Consider the following 23,594-nt stretch of genomic DNA (forward strand, 5'->3'; position numbering starts at 1 on the left):
TTTTTAGTAACATAATCAAAATCAATTCATGTAAAAAAAGAAGAAAGTTGAGTCTTAGTTCGAATTTTCTACTAACAGAGTTGGGATTGTTTTGTTTGATAAGATTTATTTGGTGGCTGCGATTATGTGTTCAATCTTGAATCGTAGCGTATGTAGCTTAGAAGGATGATAAATGGGAGAGACAGATAATCAAGGAAAAACCAGAATTGTGGACATTTAATAAAAAATTCTCAATTATTGGAACAATTGATAATGTAATACAGTAATAGTACATATCTAGGAAAGCACACTGTTTAATTGCATAATATGATAAGATTTTCCTATACAAAATCTTGAACTTAGTACACAGAATTTGATAAAGACAAGAGTTGGCAAACTGGAAAATGAAAGCGAACTGAACTTCTCATCTCCTCTGGAAGTTGAATGTCTTGATGGAATAGGCAAAAATGAAGGTGAAAAGAATGACGAATCCAAGAAGTATAAGGGCGACTGCCGCAATCATATCACGTTCGAATCCAAAGTAATCTTTCAGGTATTGTTCCACTGTTCTACCATCGCCTTCTAGCGTGTCCTGAATTTCTCCAAATTGTGTGATAATTAAACCGTACAAGGTGTAAGCCACGGGAGTAGCCCAGTAGTACCATCTCCACCATATGGGTATTCTCTGTTTTAGGCAAGATGACAAACAATTATTAGTTTTTGTGAACTTGTGATTGTACATGGACTAAAAATTTGCAATGAGGTTTCATGACTTACTGGTCGTGGGATGACAAATCCTGAGAAGAGATTCCAGATTCCGTAGAAGAAAGAAGAAATAACAGCGGCGACATTGTGGTTAGGAGTGACAGCCACGGTCATCATGCCATACAAGACGAAGTACAACAATGAGACGTAGGTGAAATATAAGAACCAGAAGAATTTCTCAGCTGTCCAGTCGAATCCCATCATCGAGTAGACAAGGAGACTGTATACTAATGCTTGCACGAAGACGTAAGGAATTTCGATTAGGAACTGCAAACGCGATAAAGAACTTTGTAAGAGAATATATACTTCAGAGGTTGCAGAATTCAAATATGTACCCCGGGTTAGTGGTGCAATAGGCTTTAGCTAATTACCTGTGAGAATGCATATGGTAACGCAGAATACATTCCGGCTGCCTTTTCTCGGTAGAAGACTGTTCTTTCGATAGCCACCACTGGCTGTACTGACGAACTATATTGGAATCCTAAAAAGTTGATTGCAGCATACATGGAACCCATGGCGTTGAATAGATCTTGTTGAGTTTTCCTGCAACAAATGACACGTGACTCTGTTAGCTAAAATGGACTGAAAAATCGTGAAGCGAACATAGATTTATTTCTTTTCACTCCCAACATACCATTTAGAGCCAAGGTCCCAGAACATTGTTCCGAATATGAGGGCGATGAAGGTTGTGAACAAAATTCTGACGGCGGTATAAGGGGGATTCCTCCAGTATGACCAGTGTTGTTTCCACAGGCAGGCCAGGCATTGAACGAGGAAAGGTTGGGAGAATTGGTTTGGGAAATACAGGTCTTTTGTGCCAGGGCGAGGGACACTCAACTCCTTGATTAGGGCCTTGTTCCTCCTGTAATTTTTGCGTTAAAGATTATTAGCATTAATATAACACCATGCTTGATTCAAAAAAGGATGTTTCAAGTAATTATACTAACCCAAATAGTTCTGATTTTTTGTAGTAGTCTGCGAAGTCAACCCCCAAAACAAGTTCTTGTGATGTAGTAGAAACCTCCAACATCCAGGTAGCCGGATTGATACCGTCTTTAATCTTTGATACACCTTGAATTCCTTCAAAGTACTTGATCAATTGGGATGAGTGATGGCCTAATGGTCCTACGTATATTTCTTGTCCTCCGCGTTTCATCAAAAATAGCTGCAAAATCAATGTAATAATTAGCAACTGAGCTTGAGAAAAAATGATCATACTATAATAGTATCTCATGAAAACTAATATTAGATCTTCAAATAAATACTTTTACACTTTAATTTAGCTTACCTCGTCAAATGCTTCAAAAATGTCAATGCTAGGCTGATGGATGGTGCATACGACTGTTCTTCCAGTGTTTACTGTATTTCTTACTGTTCTCATCACAATTGCAGCAGCTCTTGCATCAAGGCCTGAAGTTGGTTCATCCATGAATATGATTGAAGGGTTTGCTACAAGTTCAACTGCAATTGTCAGCCTTTTTCTCTGCTCGGTGGAGAGACCGTTGACCCCAGGCAACCCAACAAGCGCTCCACTCAAGGGGGTAAGTTCCACAAGTTCCATGACTTCCTCGATAAATGTCTGCAACTCAAAGAGAATTCATCTTACTAATCAAGTCTGATTACAAATATTACAAAATGAGGTCTCACTGTACTAACCTTTCTACTTTTTGCATCAACTTCTGCAGGCAGCCTCAACCAGGCTGAGTATATGAGAGACTCATGAACCGTAACGTTCGGAGAATGAATGTCGTTCTGCTCACAATATCCAGAAATCCTGGCAAATGTTGCCTGGTTTTTTGGGTACCCTGAGATTGTAATGTTTCCCTCTATGTATCCCCCCGTTTTTCTTCCAGCTAACACGTCCATCAAGGTTGTTTTACCAGCTCCACTAACACCCATCAAAGCTGTAAGAACACCTGGCCTGAAAGCACCACTTACACTCTTCAAGAGTTCCAATCTATCTTCAGTGGCGCCTTGAGCTTTCATCTCCTGCAAATCAAGTTACTCTCATGAACATCCCTTTCAAAAACATTTTATTTTTCATTTCGAATGCTCGTTTTTTTAGTGTGTCTACTAGTAATGACCATTTTCAAAATAACATTTTTCTTTCAGCTGGAAACCAATATTTTGAGGTGAAAAACGGTGAAGCTATGCAAAACTCAGTTCTTTGACATTTATCAGGAAAATATGAGTCCTTCAAATATTTAAGCAAAACTTACCGCTGGCATGTCAACAGAGTATTTTATCTCATCGAATGTGATAGAATGGGGTTCAAATGGAAGAATCATTCCTCTTTTCTTGTTCTCATTGGCTTCACTGGCATCTGCTATTACGGATGAGGATCCAGATGAGATGCTTCTCCTTTTGCCTGCTTCACCTGGAGCTGAAACTAGAGCAGCCTGCTGGTCATTTTGGCTTTCTTCTGGTAATACAGATCGAGGCTTCTCAAATGCTGTAACAATATGATCATGTTAATTGCTGAATGTCATCTTGAAAGTACTAAAGTATATAAAGTAGAAAACTCACGGTTCAGGTACATAAGAGCAATGACATAGAAGATGTTGAAAAACCATATGAAACCAAATGTTGCCCCAACTCCTATCCAATACCAGTATGAGTAAGGAAAGAACCCTCGAGCTTTCATCACTTGTACTCCCAATGTGGTTCCATTGATCATCTATAAAATGAGAAAGTTGTTTCATCCCTATGATCAGATGTATAACCATATGGAATATACAAAATGTAGAGATTGATGCCTTGACTTACTTTACTCCAACTGTGCCCTGTGAATTCATTGACTAGAATTGCATTCTGTGCATACATTAAAGGTGAGGCCCAGTAGCCCCATAGCCACCACCCCTTCACATCATCTGCAAAACAAAAAATGGTGATGAGATATGATTCATCATTTTAGTGTGATATATATTTGAGCATCTTATCGCTAATTCATACTTCGTGATAGGACAAATCCACCCAGTGCAAAAAGCATGAGCAGCGCAAACAGGCCAAATGTGTTGGCAATGATCATGGTCCTGCCCAATGCCCCAATAAGTCTGAATAATGCCCCAGCTGTCTGGTTTAGAAGTAGGAGCAATAGGTATTGCTTAAACAATCTGCAACGATGATTATTGATTAGTATTTGTTTGAAAAAGCGATGAATAAGTTAGTTTGAGGCACTGCTGTTTGATTCTTACCTTCCTACATTAGGATCAAATCCAATCACATAGTACGAGAAAAAGGTCCATAATGCAGCTTCTAGGAAGCTGATTGGAATTTTCAGGACCCATGATGGAAGAGCATAGGCCCATGGGGGGAAGAAAAACATATCCCTATGCTTGTAGAAAACAGGAAGCTTGTAAATTGTCATAGCAAGCTCTGACAATCCATTGAACAAGGCCAGAATGACCGCATAAAATAAGGCGCCAACAAATATTGAACCATCAGCCAAATCATCTTTGTGCATCTTGACACGGAAGAAGACTGTTGTGGCAATCAGTGTCATCGTAATAAGCTGCAAGAAATTATATGGAATTTACTTTCACCAACTGAATTCAATTTAAGGTGTAAGATGAACAGTTCAGGATTTCAAGTGTGTGAATGCATGCCTGGAAGAGCTTGAAGTAGTAAACAAACGAATTTCTTTTCATCAACAAGGATTCTCTGTCAGTGCAAGCTTTCAGAAGTTCTTTCTGTCCAACACCGAATTTTTTTGTTGTCAGAGCAGCAGGATGGCTTTGGCTCTTATCATATGGAATAGCAAGCTCGTTCCCGAGTTTCCGTCCATCTGTATAAGATTGGAACGCCTCTGCAAATTCACTAACCGTGACAAACCTGTAAGGCTCATCCGTACGTGCCCAATATTGTCTTTGATCTTTCTTTGATGTCACCTGAACATCGAAATCAATCTCATTAGAACCAATGAAAGTGTAAAAGCTCAAAGGATGGTAAGTTTTAATAATTTCTTTTGCTCACTTCTTGCAAGAAATCAGCCACTCCTTTCCTTTTTGGGCATTTGAAACCCATTGATTCGAAGAAACCGACAACATTTTCCCGAGGACCATGATAAACAACCTGGCCATCTGACAAGAGCACAATGTCGTCAAACAGATCGTATGTCTCGGGTGCCGGCTGCAAAAGGGAGATGAAAGCAGTTCCCTTCATAATGCGGACATATTGTCGAAGCATGTTGATGATTTGGTAAGTCGTAGAGCTATCCAATCCAGTGGATATCTCATCCATGAAGAGTGCCTTTGCTGGTCCAACCAACATTTCACCTGTTGTAGAATTTGCAAACAAAACTTCAGCATCTACATACATTGCATAAAATTTTCTTCTTTGTTGCATAAAAACTATATGTATATATATATATATATAGTTTGGTTACCTGTGGTGACACGCTTTCTTTGTCCTCCGGAGATACCCCGGATCATATCGTCTCCGACCATGGTATCAGCACAAACATCCAGCCCCAAAACCTGCATGGAGGTTCAAATGGTAAGATTTGTGATGTATTCATTAAATGTTATTTTCAAGAAAATGTGATGGACGTTTCAAGCTACTGATTTGTACCTTAAGAACGTAATCCGTGACAACATTTGCCTCATCCCCTTCTGTGGCTGCTGCCTACATCAATATTTATAAAAAAATTCAGTCAGATATTATTTAATTTCGTTTTTTCAATTTCTTATCGGAATTACTTTGCTAATGTAGAAGGTAAGTTATCAAAAATAGTTTTACATTAGAAAATTTATTCTAAAATATCGAAAATTCACATAATAATTAATAATCATTTAACTGGAAATCATACTGTTGAAATATCATATTTCAAAACAACTATGTATATATTATTACATAATATATATATATATATATATATTTAGTGATTTACATTTCATCAAATCTTGACTCAACACGTATCAAGTCAATATGGAAGTGAATCATAGATATCAATGGTTCGTTCGATCCTGGGTGTGAGGACAGTGCCCACACCCTATATGAATGGTTGAGATTCCACTTCATGAGAAAAAATAAATTAAAAAAAAAAAATTGGGCTAGAAAAAATTCCGTCCCTTGGATGTACCCCGTAGGCACTGCCTGCAAAGGTAGGATGGAATAATCCGATATGAATGATGGTCACTTTCTTGGAATGGATCATATCGTCAATAAGTGCATTAAATAAACAAGTTAATCAACAATCAAATTTAAATTAACAGGAAAAGTAACCCGCCATGACGTCGTAAAACAATTAGAAATATTGTTTTATAAAAATTCTATTATATTTTTTTTACCTTCATAAAAATGTCAATGTCAGGATCTGGTTTAATATTCGCTGCTTTCTCTCTCCTAGACAATTCAGCCAGCATCTCTGTTCCCACAAATCATGCAACAAGTTCAATAATAACCCCAATAATTAAAATTTTAGAATCACACACACACACATATATTCTATTATATTATATTATATATATATATATATATATACACACACACACGAACCGTATCGATCACCAACGCCCTGACACCTAGCGGAAAACGATAAGGTCTCTCTGACAGTCATCTCTCCGATATGCAAATCATGCTGACTGATATAAGCTGCAGTTCTTTCCGGTACAAATTCATTCAGGGTATGTCCATTGAAAGTCACCCTTCCTGAAACCTGGAAACGAAAAATTTCAGTTTCATACAACCATTTTTTCAGAGAAACAAATTATGAATTAAATAAAATCTATTCAATCATTACATTTAGAGTTGGATCTAGCTTTCCTGCCAAAGCGAGTAGAAGGGATGTCTTCCCTGAACTTGGAGGACCTAACAAAAGTGTCATTCTGCATGGTTTGATGACCCCACTGACGCCCTTGAGGATAGTAAAAGGCCTCTTTCCACTCGGAAGCAAATGGAGAGTATTCAAAAGTCCCTTTAAAAATGGAATTAAAACTTTTAGATTGAGGATTCCTCTTTCTTCATCAAGAAACAAATCTTGAACAATTTTTAATGTTTTTTTTTACCTCTATGATGTTGATATTGAAGTTGAGAACAGTAGGCAGAGATCTGCCCTGACTGTAGGCTTCTGCATCAATAGTCAAATTCTCATATCTCACTTCGATTGTAGGCAAATCAATCCCAACCCTGTCGATTCTTTTCCGGAGCTTAAGCAGGAACTTCTCGTTATCTTCATCCACAGAAGTAACCAGCCTATCAACCAAATTCCTCTTATCAGCAAATCCAAGATTTTGGACATCAATCTCATTTGCACCCTTTGATCCTAACAGGAGCCCTTTTCTCAAACGATCAAAAGTAGGCAACTTCTCAAGTGCAGCCCATTTTAGAGCTTCCTCGTCGTCTTCTTCACGAGAAGAACGTGAGAAAACTTCAATCCCTGTGTTTCTCCATATATTCGAGCTGTTAACCCTGAAGGCTGAGCCCTGTCTCCCGCTTGCTCTTAAGCTACTACTTGCTTTGTAAAGATCACCAGGATCCATTTCTTTGAAACCCTTTTCTCAACACCAAAAATTCTCTCTCTCTATATATATATGTGTGTGTGTATTATTATTTTTTTGAATGAAAGAATGAGTTTACAATGTCAGATGATTTTTCTCTGGGTTTTGATTATGAAGGATGGTTGGATTTTTATATATAGGTGTCTGCGTTTGGGATTCAAGGGCGGCTTATAAATTTCAAGTTGAACGAAATTATTTTGATGTCTGAGTTTATATGCTTCTGAGAAGTTGCAAATGCCCACAACTTTGACTTCATGACTCGTTCCCCAAGCAATTAATAGAAAAAACTATATAAAAAAATTAATATTAATTGAACCTTCTATTTATTTATTATTATATAGATTTCATTTTATGTTTCTAAAAATAAAATAATGTGTTCTTTCTCTTGTGATCTCGTAAAATTGAGACTCTCACCGTATCAAATATATAAATTTATTTATTTTTTATACAGATTATTATTTACATATATATATATATATATATGTATATGTATATGTATATGTTAAATGGTTGGGTCATATTACGGTTCCTCGACGTTCAAAAAAGCTTGCTCCAACATTGAATGGTCCTTGGCTGCCCCAGTTCACACGTATGGACCAAATAAATAAATTTAATTAATTTATCTTTTTTCTCCCATCGTCTAATCAATAGGAAATCAAAGGTTAACTATGATAAATTAATTATTTTCCAGTCTCTCTAATTTCAAATACTATATAATATAATGTTCATATTAAAATTGAATCGCATGCATGATTAAATACAAATAGAAAAATATTAATTAAATTTTGAGTGCTAAAAAAATAAAAATATGGTTTGTTAGATATTTATGCGTTATTTATAAATTAATTTGAAGTATTAGATATGATAAATAAAATATTTTCGGATTTATTCACATTCTACTATTAATAATTTGTGTCGGGGACATGTGCTGAAAAGATGGGCTTTCATTGGTTCGTTTACTCACGTGCTCAAAATTGCCGTCCTCACTAATTAATATTTATCTTAAAAAAAATTAATATTTATCTGATTTTCACATTCATCGATGGTATTAATAAATATAATTTAAAATATTTTATATGAAACGTGTTAGTGAATAGTGAACATTAAAATATTTAAAAAAAAATCAGCTAAATATATAAATAAAGAAAATAGAAAAGAACTAATATCGATCGATTGATTGGTCATTTAGCAAAAATTTGTGTGAGATGGTATCACATGTCCTATTTTGTGAGACGTATTTCTTATTTGGGTAATCCATGAAAAAATATTATCTTTTATGCTAACAGTATTACTTTTTATTGTGAATATCGGTAGAGTTGACGCGTATCACAGATAAAGATTCATGAGATTATCTCACAATAGACCTATTCTAGACATTTTTATTAGAGTTTATTTATGATGTCTGAGAAACTTAATCGACCGTTTATTTTTCATTATTAAAAGAGAAATAATTAAATTTTTGTTTAGTAACATTATTATTTTTGTTTAAATTAGTAGGAATAAAAAAAAGGTGGTTTTTTGTTTAAATTTTAAAAACACCAATTTGATCGTTTATTTTTCATAATCTTTTAAATTTCACAGATATTTATTTCTTCTCGATTATCACGAACCGAAGGGTTGAGAAACAATAGTAGTTTCACTTAATGTAGTCACAATATAACGACTGTCTATACGGCACCAATGGGCTGCCCGCAACTTGTTAGGTCAATATTGTTTCCAAAAATAAAATTTTTATTATTATTTTCAACAAAAAACTTGTCTGGTCAAATATAAGAACTTCTAGAATTTTACGGATTTAATTTCTTTGTTTTGATAATTTTAATTATTATTTCGATGATGTAAAGCTGATTGACGTAATGTTACACCCACACATTTGTGATAAATGATTAAAATTATTTACAAAAATCGAAAAAAATAAAAATAAAATTGAAATTAAATAACGTATAATACTTAAATAAAAAACATATATATAACCAAAATTATATTTTCCTTTTTATTAAACATCAAATGCCTACAAAGACAATATATGTATATAAAAAAATTTAAAATAAACGATTCCCAACTTTTAGATCTGGTTCGTAGCACACGAGTGCCACACTTTTCTCTAGAAGAATTGATGCAATGGCATAATTTTTTGTTTGAAAGAAGATAGAATTTCACGTGATATAAATTTTAATTTTTTTTTATTATTATTAGAGATGCTATTAGTTACAGCAAGAAGCTGACGCGTATGCTCACATCAGCAAAAAGAGGATTAAATGTATATAAAATTATAATTATGATTGAGCCAATTCTCGAATTCCCGATTTATTAATTGATTTAAATTATTCTTTTCCCTGATATAAATTTCATAAAATATCATGTTATATTATATTTATTTCTTTTTCTTTATTCCATGAACAAAAGTCAAATCTGACGGCGGCGAGAATTAAATGATATACCAAATAAATAATGCTTTTCATAAAAGCTGAAATTTCTTATGCCCGAATTTTCCATTTCTTCTCACCTATATATATATTCCTATTTATCTGGGGAGTGACTTTAATTTTAACCCGGACCTAATCCGTAGTTACATAAAAAAATTACGTAAAAAATAATATTTTTCGTGTATCGAATTGAGACAGAGATATGTTTCGTAAAATTAACTCGTGAAACGGTTTCATATTAATTTTTATGTAACTATAATTTTCTTACAATAAACTTCAATTTTTTTACAAACATTTATGTTAGTTTTGTAAAAAAAAATTTAGCTGCTTCATTTTTGTCAAATATTATATTATATTATTTCTCTGAGATATATAGAAGATTCATATAAGTTTTACAACAAGTATGATATAATTTATAGACTTTAGAATTCATTTTTTTTTTCTTAATTATAATTTATTTCTCAATTTTACTCTACACGCAGATAACATTTCCAAATACTCTATCATTTATACAAATTTAAACACATCAACTTTTCAGAAAACGAAAGTCGTTTGGCCAAAAAGTGAAGTTTTGCAGTTTTGATTCCAATTATTTTTAGCTGTGTTAAGGATATCTGGTAAAAAGTATAAAATTAAATTCATTTACAATGTGAATGTTAGGATTCCTAATTCTATATATAGACACAATCACAAGGCTAATTGCACACATTTCCTTTCAAGTCTCTATAGATAATGAGGTTTGATTTCAATTCCTTCCTTTACCATTTTTCGATGTACTTTTTTTTGGGGAACAATAAATATAACCAACACAACACACCAAATTACTACTCTCCTAATGAAAATAAAATAAGTCAGCCTTTGATTTCTTATCTTACTACAAAGGATGTAGGGTAGGAGACCATATCAATATGTGGTGCATGTGTTATACGATTTAAAATATTAGAGTTAAATTGTTAGTGTCAGCTATAACTTTTGATAAAATAACAAAACTCGTAGAGTAGGTATCTAGTGAGACGGGTCAACCCTACCGATATTCACAATAAAAAGTATTATTCTTAGCATAAAAAGTAATATTTTTTCATGGATGATCCTAATAAAATATTTGTCACACAAAATACGATCCGTGATACCGTCTCACACAAGTTTTTGCCAAACTCGTATTATTATTATATGTTATAAATCATAATAATTTGTATTGGAAATATAACACACTTGTTAAATAGGAACATGCAGATTCCTTTATTCTTCTTATTGGAACAAGATTAAAAGGGTAAATCTTTAAAATAAAAGGGTGCAAAATTATAATATTTATGTTTGTATAAAATATTGCGGTTCTATTAATAAAGTTTGACACTGTTGTGTGGTACTCTATGTTATTTTTTAGTGGTGTGCACACTACCCAATCAACAAATGGTGACAAAATTTCGTAATTTAATTGATTGATGTAGTTTGATTTTTTTTTATTAAAATTTGAAGTCATCTTCGTCATTATTCTCTCCGTCTATATATATATATATATATATATATATATATATATATCAACCAAGTAATACTCTTAAAACAAAAAATAATATTTTTTCATAGATGATCCAAATAAGATATCTGTCTCACAAGACTCGTGAGATCGTCTCACACAAGTTTTTGTAAAATGATTTTACGTTTTCTAAGACTTAGTTAATAAGAGTATATCAGTAAAAAAATAAAAATGCAACTAATGTAGGAAGTGAATTATTGATTTGTGACAATCTAAATAAGAAAAAAAGTCTATATAATTGAGTATTTTGAAATAAATCTTCTTAACTATTATGATTGATGATGAGATTTTTGGCCTCTTTTATTTTATTGTTTTTTTAGTTATTGAGTGGGTCACTATTTCTTTTTGGATAAATGATGGGTCCTACTTAAATATGGATCGTGTATTTGCTTTGGGTGTGAGCCGCCGGTAGCCCAGCCCATGGCGGCCAACTTGTGGCCCCGGGCGACAATATCATTCAATCCCTACACATTGTTGTCACGGGACTCGCGGCTCTTTATTATTATTATTATTATTAATGATAACAAAAACATTAACGCATAGTTTGTTATATATTATATGATAAACATGTGATATATAATATAAGGATAAGTTAAGGATAAATAAGATCTAGGATATTATATTTAATGTTTGGTATGATTTTAATAAGAGTGATTAAATTTATATATTAGCATGTAATGACAAAATTAACCTTATCATAATAAATTTTATAATTTCAAAGTTGTTGCTTGAGTTCATATTTTTTATCTGTTCATGCGCCGATAGTGCTTGCATGATTTATTTATTTTTATCTAATTTTATATATTATATAATATGATAATTTAGCCTTTGATTTTGTGAGTCAAGTCAAATATCAATTTTTAAAGTTAATCCAGTTATCCTAATAATTTTATTGATATTTATAAAAATTATTTGTATAATCATCTCGAATTCATTTATATAATTATCATATTATATAATATATAAAAATAAATAAAAATATTTATTTGATTTTAATTTCTACCTAGTAGCATAGATTTATAAAAATCATTTATAAATTGAGGACAATTAAGTCATTTGTAGTGTATTTTATCATTAAATTAAAATTATCACACCTAATAGAAGGGACATTTTATCCTTCTAAAAAATTATTTATCAAACTTTTTAAAAAGGTACCAAACACATGAGATAAGGATGATTATTTATCAATCTCTCCCTTATCCCATGTACCAAACTATGCCTAATAATACTAACATATAAAAATAAATTTCAGAAGTTGACATGTTATGTACAATATCAAGATGTAACGGCGAATCATCGTATGTGTGTGGTCCGTTAATTTTTTTTGTACGATAATAAATATCCTAAAGGCTAAAGTAACATCTCATTAATTAACCGGTAAAATAGATATATTTATTAATTTCTAAGTAGATATGGTAATAATAAATACAACAAATTTAAGGGTGGAATCAAAATTACGATAAAATTAAATTTTATCCCAATGTAACAACGTACATAACATAATCCAATGATTTTTTGTTTGGTTTATAGCTATATAATATATATATATATGTATGTATATAATAGTGAATTGGAGCATATTATTTAGAAATTTTGAACATTTTCTCCAATAAACGTCACTGAAGAGATACAGAAGTTTAGTCATCGCTTTTGTTTTCCTTGCTAGGATTTTAAAATTCCAAGGTTAATCTAGAAGACGTCCGATATAAGGGCGTCGCTTTGAATTTTCCCTAATTATTAAAATTATCATTAAGGGTTGGAAAACTAAAATTATTAAGCGTATCAGAAATTGTTGGGAAAAAACAGCTTGATTTTGCTTTACTAGTCACACCCCTTTGGAAATTATTAAAAGGTGGGCTCAAGCAATCGATTGCTACAAAGTTATTAAAAAAAAGGGTAAAAAAAAAATATGTTTCGATTAAAAAAACGTGAAAAATTTAATGATAGAAAGTATTTGTGTCAGATGACCGGATTAAATCATTGATAACTGTATATATATATATAGAGATTTGAATAATCGTAATTTTTCAAGTTAGTTTTTGAGGTTGAGTCATGTCTAAATTTTAATCTTAACCGTTTGTTTTTTCGAGGTAAAAATCATTCGCATAAAAATAAAAGCAATAACTTAAGAATAATGCTAAATGTACAACTAAAAGATCGTATAGAGATGTGTGCAATAATTATATAGTGAGATTTTGTTATTAGATCATGAGATTTTATATTGAATTTATCATGAGATGTTGATAAATAGAATTTTCGTCTTGAACTTTTATGTGTTGTAATAAATATTGTGCAAATTTGATTATACACGTAGTATTACTCATAACTTAATTCTCAATATTTCTAATCTAATTATTTATTAAATATATAATCAAAATATCGGAGTCTTATTTTGATCAAGAAGTCGGTATGACACAATTCAATGCGCACGCGTTGATCAAGGAAAGCGTGCTAGTGAATCAAAGAAGGTCAATAAATTTATATTCGACACAATAAATTCAACACGGGTTACGACTAATTCCCTTTTTTTCTGGAAGATAACATCAATAAATTCATGAATGATATTTCAAATACTTCGGTTAAAATTCAACCAATCAATTCTATTTTTTGAGTTGTTTTACTTAAAAATACCCTTTAGTTTTATTTACTACAAATTAATTTCAATATTCACTTTTACAATATTGAATTTTATTCTTGCAAATTTAATTATTTGTTGGCAGAAACTTGTGTGAAACGATTTTACGGGTCGTATTTTGTGAGACAGATCTCTTATTTTGGTCATCAATGAAAAATTATTACTTTTTATTGTGAATATCAGTAAAGTAGACCCGTCTAACAGATAAAGATTCGTGAGACCGTCTCACAAGATACAAACTTGTATAATCAAATTAATTATAGACCATCGTATTTATGAGAGAAGGTTAAATAGAGTTTTTTTTTTATTGAATTTTCAATTATAGAAAGAGATAGGAGATGACATTGAATTAGTATGAGATGAATTGTACCCTTATATGATTTATCTTCTTAATTAATAGAAAGGCTCTTGTAAATGAGTGAGTTTGGAGTTTATTTATCCAAACTTCTCTCAATTTGGTTTGGATCAACCATTAAAATTCTACAAAATGTGAATATCATGTTGAGTGGATTCCTGATTCTTTAATCTCTCTTACCTTGTTTTGTGCTACTTATTTGGAATTTGTTATGGGACGGATTCTTCAATCTCACCCAACTCATAAAAAAATATTATTTTCATAGTAGATATAATTCAGGTCGACTCGTTTCATTAATATAAATTCATAGTGCTTCATTTGCTCGGAGAATTTCATAATAAACGGTATTTTGCAAGACTTGCCCTGCAACGATGCCTTTCATCTTCAATCCCCAATAGTGGTCGTGAAAAATGCAACTCAACAAAACCGAACATGTATAATAGGCATTTCTGGCTTAGGTTAAAATATCGTCTTAGAATCATTTATTATTATATATGAAAAGTATGAAGTGGTATGATTCCGTGGATTTGAAATTCAATCAACATAAATTCATTCAAGAAATCGTCATCGGTCAACTAAAGTGCGTCCTTATCATGCTTAGATCTATAAAGATTATATCAATGCTAGGATTTTGAATCCATTTAAGGATGGAATCAGAAGCACGACGAGGGGATGAGATTGGCCGGTCGAATTTATCTTGTAATGATTCGTTTTTTGTTCATATAAAAATCTCAAAAGAAAATTAAAATTTTAATGGTGGTCGCTTTTTTCCTTTTTTTTTTTTTAATTATCTTTATGACATCCACGATTAGCACCCAATTCGAAGGGTGTGTGAATGGGAGGAGTGTACAGTGATCCACAGTTGAATTGACTGGACAATGGGCAAATTTATTGGGGGGAAATTGTGCAAGAATTGGATTCGTGGAGCTCAATGGCGGTGGGATTCCAAGCAAAAACCCAAACAGGAGAGAGACGCAGTCGGGTCACTTTCTTCACTTGTTTCTTCGTCTTTTTCTATTAATCAGATTTTGTTCTTCCAATTATTGAACCACCCATCTTCTTTCGTTGCAATTTCGATTGTTTGGTTCGAGCAAATGATCGTCGAGTTCGAATTGATATTAGTATTATTAAAGGAAGGCCCATAAACAGCCAATTATCATTAAAAATAAAATCATCGAGACAGAAACACAAATTGGACTCGACAACTGTAGTTACGTTGGCACAAAGCAAAAGCTGTTTGGGAAAATGGAGCAGCGAAATACAATGATGAAATCAAAACAGAATCGAAGAGAGCAAGGTATGGAGCATTTATGTCTTTTTCAGATCGTGTCCATTTTACAAAATAAAATTTATATTTAAATGTTCAAAAATCAATCCATATTAGACTATATTATAAACAAGAATGACAAGAATAATTGAGAATCTTGAGTCAGTTTTTTATTCAATTTTGTTAACATATATATATATATATATATTTGAGATATGAATTTGAAATCAAATCACCTCAACACCGTTCGGAAGTATTTCATTAATCTATGTGATGAGAATTAAATCAACTTATTTGGTGTTCGTGCATGCATGGATCTTCACCAAAATTAATGGAAGATGACATTTCTTTTTGTTGTAATTTAAAGTACAGAATAGAACCATATATCATATTGTTACTGTATAAAGACCATAAATAAATTATTGTCCTTCCTATATTAAAGCAAAAAACCAAATTTATGTCTAATTATAGAAATATTATTTCGAACCTAGCTATCTATTTAAACGGTTATATTAGAAAATTTAAGTATTGTCAATTCATTTGCAATAATAATGGAATATATTTTAATAATTTGTGGGGAAAAAATTCCAAAAAATATATAGTAATTTAAAAATCCTAATAATAGCCACGAGCACCTTCATCCTGGCCGCCTGAATTCTCCAAATTCTGTACTTTTGCCTACAAATAGAAAAAAGGCACGAAGTGAAAAACATGCGACCCACCCCCTTTCAATTTCATCAAACCGGCTGAAATTTTGTACCAAAAAGGGAAAATTAAGTGCAACTGGGAGATGAGGGCCAAACAACCACAGACTTCAAAGCTTGAAAATATGAAAGGATTCGAAGAATCTCACTTATCAAATGCTTACATTCGAGCCTTTGTCAAGCAATTAACCTCTTCAAGATCCAAAGATTCATCAAATCCCAATGAGCATCGAGATATAGAGAAAAAAGTTTGCGATGGAATTAAACAGGAGAAATCGAATCATCCTGTTAAAAAGCAGGTGAGGAGGAGGAATCACGCCAGCAGGCCTTATAAAGAAAGGCTTCTGAATATGGCAGAAGCCCGGAAAGAAATCGTTGCTGCTCTTAAGTTTCATAGGGCAAATATGAAACAGGCAGGTGAAAAACAGCAGACGTTGGAATCCAGGAGCTGGAATGCCAGAATTTATGCTTCAGACTCTTTGAATTCCAATCTTCCCAACAATTCTGTTCCCGATTTATCCTATCCTACAGGCTTTTGTTCTTCTCACATTTCTTGGCCCTTTTCACCAATTGTGCAAGAAAATTTGGATTTTGTACTTCCAAGCCGAACGTTAGGCCTGAATCTGAATCTTCAAGATTTCAACAATATTGACATCCCTTTCCATTGTAGCGCCAACCCTTCGTCAACTTACCCTTCTTCTACTACTACCTCTTCCCCAGTACCCGACGAAACTCCATGTATGGTATTGCTGCCTTTTACGGTGGTGGAAAGTCGGGATTCAGCCTTGCATCAGGTAATGAATGATGAAGAGGTTGCTGATAGAAGATCCACCGGGGAGCAGCATCAGACGGAGTGGAATGACAGCGTGAATTTGGTGAATTCTTCATGGTGGTTCAAGTTCTTGAGGAACATGGAAATCGGGGACGAGGATCAGAAGGACGAAGATTCTGTTGCATCTCCGTTCGATGAAGTCATGGAAGTTCCGCCATGGCTGAACGCAAATGTGAGCTGCTTGCAACGTCTGGATGAGGAATACTTGCGTGATCCTGCTTTGCCTTGGTAAGAATTGGCTTCACAATGAATTTACATCACTAATTTACATTAAATTAAAAGATTCAATTTTTTTAATATATATGAATATCAGTATCAAATTATTAAATAATTCGTTTGTTTTGTGGCAGCAACTTTTAATGTAAGCATATAATTGTACCCAATAATTGAATTAACTCATCATATCTTATCATATTTGGATGCTTCCTTTTTTGTGTTTTTCAAATTATGCCAACTACTAACCATATTCCCATGAAAATTGCAGCATGGAGATAGAAGAAATTGATGGAATGGATGGGGAGTGGTTTGCCTGATGAAAGACATTCTCTCTTTTTCCATGATTATCAATCTCCGGAAAATTATATATGGCCCGACTTGATTTTCTTTTCTCCCTGCTTTTGTGTCGAATATTCTTTCAACTAAAATAAAACTTGCTTGATTGTGTAATGAACTGGAAACCAGATGATTAAAATATCAGGCGATGAGGATATTATTTTCTACCTCTTTCCACGATTCTTGTTAAGAAATGGCACGTTATCCGTTAGCCTTAAGTATTTATTTGATATTTATTTAAACCTGAGGAATTTTCCTTTGATTTGCATGCGCACACATGTTCTGGAAACATATACAAGTATTTTGAAGACAATACCTCTCCATGCCAGAAAATTAGGCCTTCTAAGGTCGAGAACCTGCACTTTTTCTAGTGGAGGTTAGTAGTTCATGAATTTTCTAAGAAAATCAGCATGATGAAAAACATCAGAAATCATATTTAAAATTTCCCTTGAACCAAGTTAGACACAAATGTTTCAGAATCTCTTGTCATCACTGGCTATAATGCGTCCAACGATAATAGTAATTCTCGTGTAGTTCATATATGATATCCTGTAATACTTTAAGACATTCACAGTAGACATTATATAAGACTCACAAAAGTCAATCAGAGACGTTGATTTTTCAAATCTATTCGGTCAAAATGCTACTAACACTGTACTTTTTCAAGAAACCCCACTTCAAAATCATGCCTAATATCCCGGTTGAGGATACCTGTCGACACAATCAAGCCATGGGTTTCTTGACGGCTTCCTGATCTTGCGCAGTGATTTCCACACAGCACTGTTGCATTTAAAACCGGAACCAAACGACAGTTGCCAGATACGATCACCCCTTTGGACTCTCTCCTTCGCTTCTAAATATGCCAATTCGTACCAAATACTACTACTCGAAGTGTTTCCAAACCTGTGCAAGGCAGCACGGGATGCCTCAAGATTCTTGTCACTGAGTTCCAGGTTCCTCTGCAGCTCATCGAGCACGGTTTTGCTGGTAGCTTGGATGCAAAAGTGCTCGAATGCAAGCTTGTAGTCTGGGATGTATGGCTTCTTGTGCCGAGAGTCGATGCCATTGCTGAAGAGTAGCTTCGAAATCAGAGTTGAGAAGAAGATGAACTGCTCTGAGAATGGGAGGACAAGGGGGCCTAATGTGGTGATGTTGGTCTTGATTGCGTCGCCGCCAATTTCCATCAAATCTCTGCTTATTTTTATGCCCTTGAATTTTTGGCCGTCTTCTTTTCGATAGATGCACCTGATGAAACAAGATCATGTCAGGAAAAAAAAAATCATCCAGGACGACGGTTTGTAGGAATTTCAAGAATGTGAAGAAAAGGATCATTGATCAATTTGGATGATCTGCAACTGTATAAACAATTTTAGTCATCATTGTTAGATTATATGCCCTGCAAGCCAACTGTTGGCTAGAGATTTTATTGACTCAGTTGTAATTAACAATTTTTATTTTAATATAATTCATTATTTCATGGTTTGTTATTTCTTTATCTGTATACCAATGTGAACAACATAGATAAAGACCTTGATTATACTTTAATACAAATGAATCGTAATTCGATGTTGAAACTCGTTTGTAAACACTGTATGATCTAAATTCGTTCCTAGTCGATTCAGCCGCCTAAATCATGGATAAAGGTCGCTTGAGCTCGAGACTAGCATCTGTGATGTTGTGTACTGCGTTTCTTGGTAATGGCATAGAGATGTCCAAACATGCAGATGGGTAGTCATATGATGATTATACCGAACAACCCTCCCTCGGACTTTCCAAGTGGTTATCATTCATCGAGAGGATAAGTCCGTGGTTATGATTGTACACCATTAGTTCTTACGACCCGGGACAACACTGAGGATCTATATGCTAGGGCTGTGCTTTGATTCGTTTACCGGCTCCAGGAGAGTCATCAGGTGGCGAGGTTGGGTACAGTTGCGACACATATAGGAGCCAGTGCATTGTAGTCGGGGATTCACCGCTCACATGCGGGTGCGGATATCCTATGTGATCTGATGTAATAATAGTGCATGGAATCTCTGGCCAGAGTATGAGATGTACGTTGGAGAAAGAGTTCTCCAATAGTACACGCGATGCCACTATTAAAGTTATCACATTATGATCGAATTAATATGCAACCCTCGATGAACCAATGGTTGCAGATTCGATCGGGATATATGAGATGAAGGGACCGTACTGTACGTTAATTATAATCGACTGGTTTTTGCAGGCACTATCAGTGATACCTAGGGGATCATGGGGCGATGATACTAGACGCTCTTACCATGATCCGATGGGTGCAATCAGAAATGAGTTCTGACATTCTTGATTAAGGTGTTGATGAAAAGAATGGGGCTAACTAGGGTAAGCCCAAATAAAGGATTATGTCCTGAATCACAAAGAGTTGTGAACCTACGGCTAGCTGTATCCCTGAATCATTGAGGGTCACACAAGCACTGGATCGTTTGTTCCCGTTGAGAGAATAAATTCAAGAAGTTGAGTTTATATTATATAGTAAATTCAAGGAGTTGAATTTATGATAATTAAATTTTGAGAGAATAAATTCAAGGAGTTGAATTTATAAAATTTGAAAATTTAATTTATTAAATTCAAATTTTGGGTTTATTAAATATTAAATTTTGGAGGTGATGAAAATTCAAGTAGTTGAATTTATAATTTAAATAATAAATTCAAATGTTGAATTTATAATGTATTTAATTTATTAAGCTCAAAAGTTGAGTTGATTAATTAATAAATTAAATATGGTGGGTAATATGTTTAATGGGCTTGTATGAGTACAAGTCCAACATAATAAATAATTAAAGTTTTAATGGACCTTGATTAAATTAATTGAATTAGTTGAACTAGCCCAATTAATTAAATCAAGCCCATTAATATTAATTATGTAATTAGGCTATGGATTTACTATAAATAAAGCATGCAAGTGAAAGCCTAGCCCCCACCACCAAATTTTCGAGAACATCATCCCCAAAGAAAAAAAAAATCGGCCATCTTCTCTTGAAATAAGTTTTGAGCCGTCTCTCAAATAATTTTCTCCTTCGTTAAATCTCTTCCAATATTTCTAGTGCAATTTGGAAGAGGATCAAACAATCCAGTCGTGGACCTGATTAAAAGAAAGAAAAAAGTCCCTTGAAGAAAGTTCGTTGGGATTCATCAAGAGCTAGATCTGTTATACCGGATCAGTTGGTGTCCAGTGATTTATTCACCAAAGGTATAATTTTTAAACTCCCTATGAATATTTTTGTTTAAATCATAGAGCGCCCAAAGCAAAACACATATTGAATGTCAAGATCTAAAATTTTTAAAACTTTTGTTGCGTTTGGACGTGTAGAAAACCGAGATCCAACGTCCATATCTATTTAGTATTGCATCAAACTACCCAAAAGAGAGCAGGAGTTTTAGTACACAAGTAATAGGGGTTAAGCAAGAAGGTCCGAGGGTGTATTTGGTAGCAGGAATTGGGACCTATTATTTAATAATTGGAATCTCAATCTCAGCTACGGTCATTAAATCCGCTGAGAATATATTTAAAACACTTGCCATAAAAAAAATATTTTGTAATGCAATTATAAACCAGTGGAAAAGAAAGAAAGGAATCTCATGAGCATACCGAAAGATGCGATCATCAGCGCCCTTGTGCGTTCTCACAATATGTTCAAGCCTATACTTTGCACGGTGGTAATCACGGCGGCGATTGGACAGCAGCACGGCTGAGCAGCCCATCCGAAAATAACAGTTCGAGACAAGCATGGGCCTCTCTTTCCCAGGATACCAATTATAGCCCACCATCTCAGTACTCACCACCACAGCGTATTTACGAGGATTTGCTTGCAGCATATCGCGAGCCAAGTCAAGGGCGATGATTCCCGCGCTGCACCCCATGCCTCCCAAATTGAAGTTCAAGATGTTTTTCATCATCTGGTAATGGTGGATTACCATGGCAGAAAGAGACGGCGTCGGATTGAAGAGGCTGCAGTTCACCACGAGGATCCCCACTTCCCTGGGCAGGACGCGAGTTTTCTCGAAGAGTTCGTCGAGCGCGCCAAAGATCACGGTTGAGGCTTCTGCACGGCCATCTTTCACGGTGGCGATGCATTCCGACTTGCCGATTGATTTGGGGATGTAGGATTCATCCCCGATGCCGGAGGATTGGAGGATTCGCTTCTGGAATTCGATGCTTGCTTCGTCGAACTTGCCGGATTTTCGTGACAGCTCGATGAGTTGTTCTTTCGAAACCTATATATATCCATTTTTCATCTTCCAAATTCTAATAATACATATAACCTTGTACGTCTAAAAATCATTCACCGAAATATATTGGAAAAAATTGAATTTAATTCAAATCCACGAATGAGAAAAACTTAACTTTCCAAACAAATTAGACAAGGTTTCATTAATTTTATACATCAGAACCGATCAAAATGCATTTGTTAACATCGAAAGCAATAGTTTTAGCTATAATTTTTTTTTTTGTATCATAATTTCATTTACGTCAAACTCAAAGTAAGAGGATCAATCTCAAATTCGAGCAATCTGGATCAACTAAAATCATCCATCACCAATATTATATATATACAAGAAAATCCTACCTTCAAATCGTCGTGAGGTTTGTAACATGCAAAATCAAGAAGGTAAATGGAACGAGTGCGGGAGAGGAGGTAAACTGAAAGAGTGAACATCAAAACGGCCAAAAAACCAATCACGGCGGCGAGATCGTGTCCCGCCATGTTGTCCCATATCTTCTGCCACGTCTTCCCGCTGTTCAAACTCCCTACCTCCACCCCGAAAACCAGCAGGAACGCCGGAATCGTTGCCAGGTAAAGTCCATGTTTGATCAAGTAATGATACCCTAGCTTGACATACTTCAAGTTCACCGAGTTCACGAAATCCGGCAGCCTCCGCCTCACCCTCACCAAAAAAGCCGCATCATCCCGGTCGACTATCTCCGTCGACAGGAGGCGTTGCTCCGCAGCCATGCCAATAAATATAATTCTTGGTAATGGATATATATTTGTTGATCAGCAGTAGTACTGCTGGAAGAATGCAGTAGTAGTTGCGGTGAAAAAATGTGGAGTATTTATTCAGAAATTAGGACATAGAGTGAGGGGGTAAGGTGGACTGGGGTAGGGTAGGGTAGGGTGGGGTAGGGTAGGATAGGGTAGGGTAGGAGAGGAGGTGGGAGTCAATTTGCAACTAGGTTAGCGATGAAGTAGCTTTTTTTTTTCTTTTTTTTTTAAGAATAGTTAGCGATGAACATGAAGCCATAAAATCTTGCATTTATGAAAAGTGGTTCGAAACAAATTTGAATATACGGGCTGAGCAAGATTTCGGTTAAAATCAAATTAACTGATCGAACCGAGCAAATTCGAAAATTCGGTCTGTTATTTCAGAAATTCGGTTTAAAATTAAAAATTACGGTTATATCGGTTAATTCGGTTCGATTACGATTTCCAAAATTTTGAAATCGATTAACCGAATTAACCGATATAATAAATACTAATATTTAATAAATTTTTATTATTTATCAATTTTTATATATTTTAAGATTTTAAAATCAACCCTAGTTCTAATCTAATTCTAAACGCTTTGGCTTTCTCGTTCTCACTTCTCTATTCTCCGCTCTTGACTTCATCCACCGCCCACCCATCTCTCGTCACCGGTCGAGACGCCGCCTGCCCATGTTATGTTATTTTATAATTAAAAAAAACATGTATTAATTGTATTCAAACAAAACTTATACATTTGTGATGTATGTGATTTTATATTTTTATGCATTTGTGTAGACTGTAATGTTAAAAAAATTACATATATAATTAAAGTGAAATCACAAATTTATTTTAAAGCGAATCGGACCGAATTAACCGATTTTAATTCATTTTAATTGTTTTTGGACTTTTTTGCAGTCCTTTGATATTTCTTAAATGTTTGCCGAACATGTGGGTTACCTAGGATAATTAAATTGATTGGAAGTTTAACTAACTCTTTCACATGTTAATTAATTAATTAATATACTATTAATATTTATTGTTT

The 23,594-nt window shown here is 34.1% G+C and overlaps 3 protein-coding genes across 3 annotated transcripts; 1 reads left to right on the forward strand and 2 right to left on the reverse strand.

Moving 5' to 3' along the window:
* Positions 1–221: 221 nt before the first annotated feature.
* Positions 222–7,474, reverse strand: LOC142555536 (pleiotropic drug resistance protein 1-like). The gene is made up of 20 exons (XM_075666448.1): positions 6,750–7,474; positions 6,485–6,658; positions 6,241–6,400; positions 6,033–6,109; positions 5,314–5,367; positions 5,129–5,219; positions 4,717–5,018; positions 4,350–4,631; positions 3,939–4,255; positions 3,697–3,857; positions 3,511–3,614; positions 3,271–3,421; positions 2,964–3,196; positions 2,401–2,733; positions 2,033–2,323; positions 1,692–1,909; positions 1,379–1,606; positions 1,116–1,287; positions 757–1,011; positions 222–664 (listed from the first exon to the last, which is right to left on the reverse strand). Exons 1-20 carry the CDS (start codon positions 7,221–7,223, stop codon positions 404–406), a joined length of 4,338 nt encoding a protein of 1,445 aa, XP_075522563.1. The 5' UTR covers positions 7,224–7,474; the 3' UTR covers positions 222–403.
* Positions 7,475–16,453: 8,979 nt separating this feature from the next.
* LOC142555543 (protein AAL-toxin resistant 7-like) lies at positions 16,454–17,757 on the forward strand. The gene is made up of 2 exons (XM_075666456.1): positions 16,454–17,222; positions 17,479–17,757. The coding sequence occupies exons 1-2, from the start codon at positions 16,513–16,515 to the stop codon at positions 17,525–17,527; spliced, it is 759 nt and encodes a 252-aa protein (XP_075522571.1). The 5' UTR covers positions 16,454–16,512; the 3' UTR covers positions 17,528–17,757.
* A 444-nt stretch (positions 17,758–18,201) lies between these two features.
* Positions 18,202–22,615, reverse strand: LOC142555542 (3-ketoacyl-CoA synthase 10-like). The gene is made up of 3 exons (XM_075666455.1): positions 22,154–22,615; positions 21,175–21,800; positions 18,202–18,791 (listed from the first exon to the last, which is right to left on the reverse strand). The coding sequence occupies exons 1-3, from the start codon at positions 22,538–22,540 to the stop codon at positions 18,236–18,238; spliced, it is 1,569 nt and encodes a 522-aa protein (XP_075522570.1). The 5' UTR covers positions 22,541–22,615; the 3' UTR covers positions 18,202–18,235.
* Between the last annotated feature and the right edge of the window lie 979 nt (positions 22,616–23,594).

Source organism: Primulina tabacum, chromosome 9 (genome assembly GCF_025594145.1).
Source record: "Primulina tabacum isolate GXHZ01 chromosome 9, ASM2559414v2, whole genome shotgun sequence".
In the NCBI taxonomy this organism is placed as follows: Eukaryota; Viridiplantae; Streptophyta; class Magnoliopsida; order Lamiales; family Gesneriaceae; genus Primulina; species Primulina tabacum.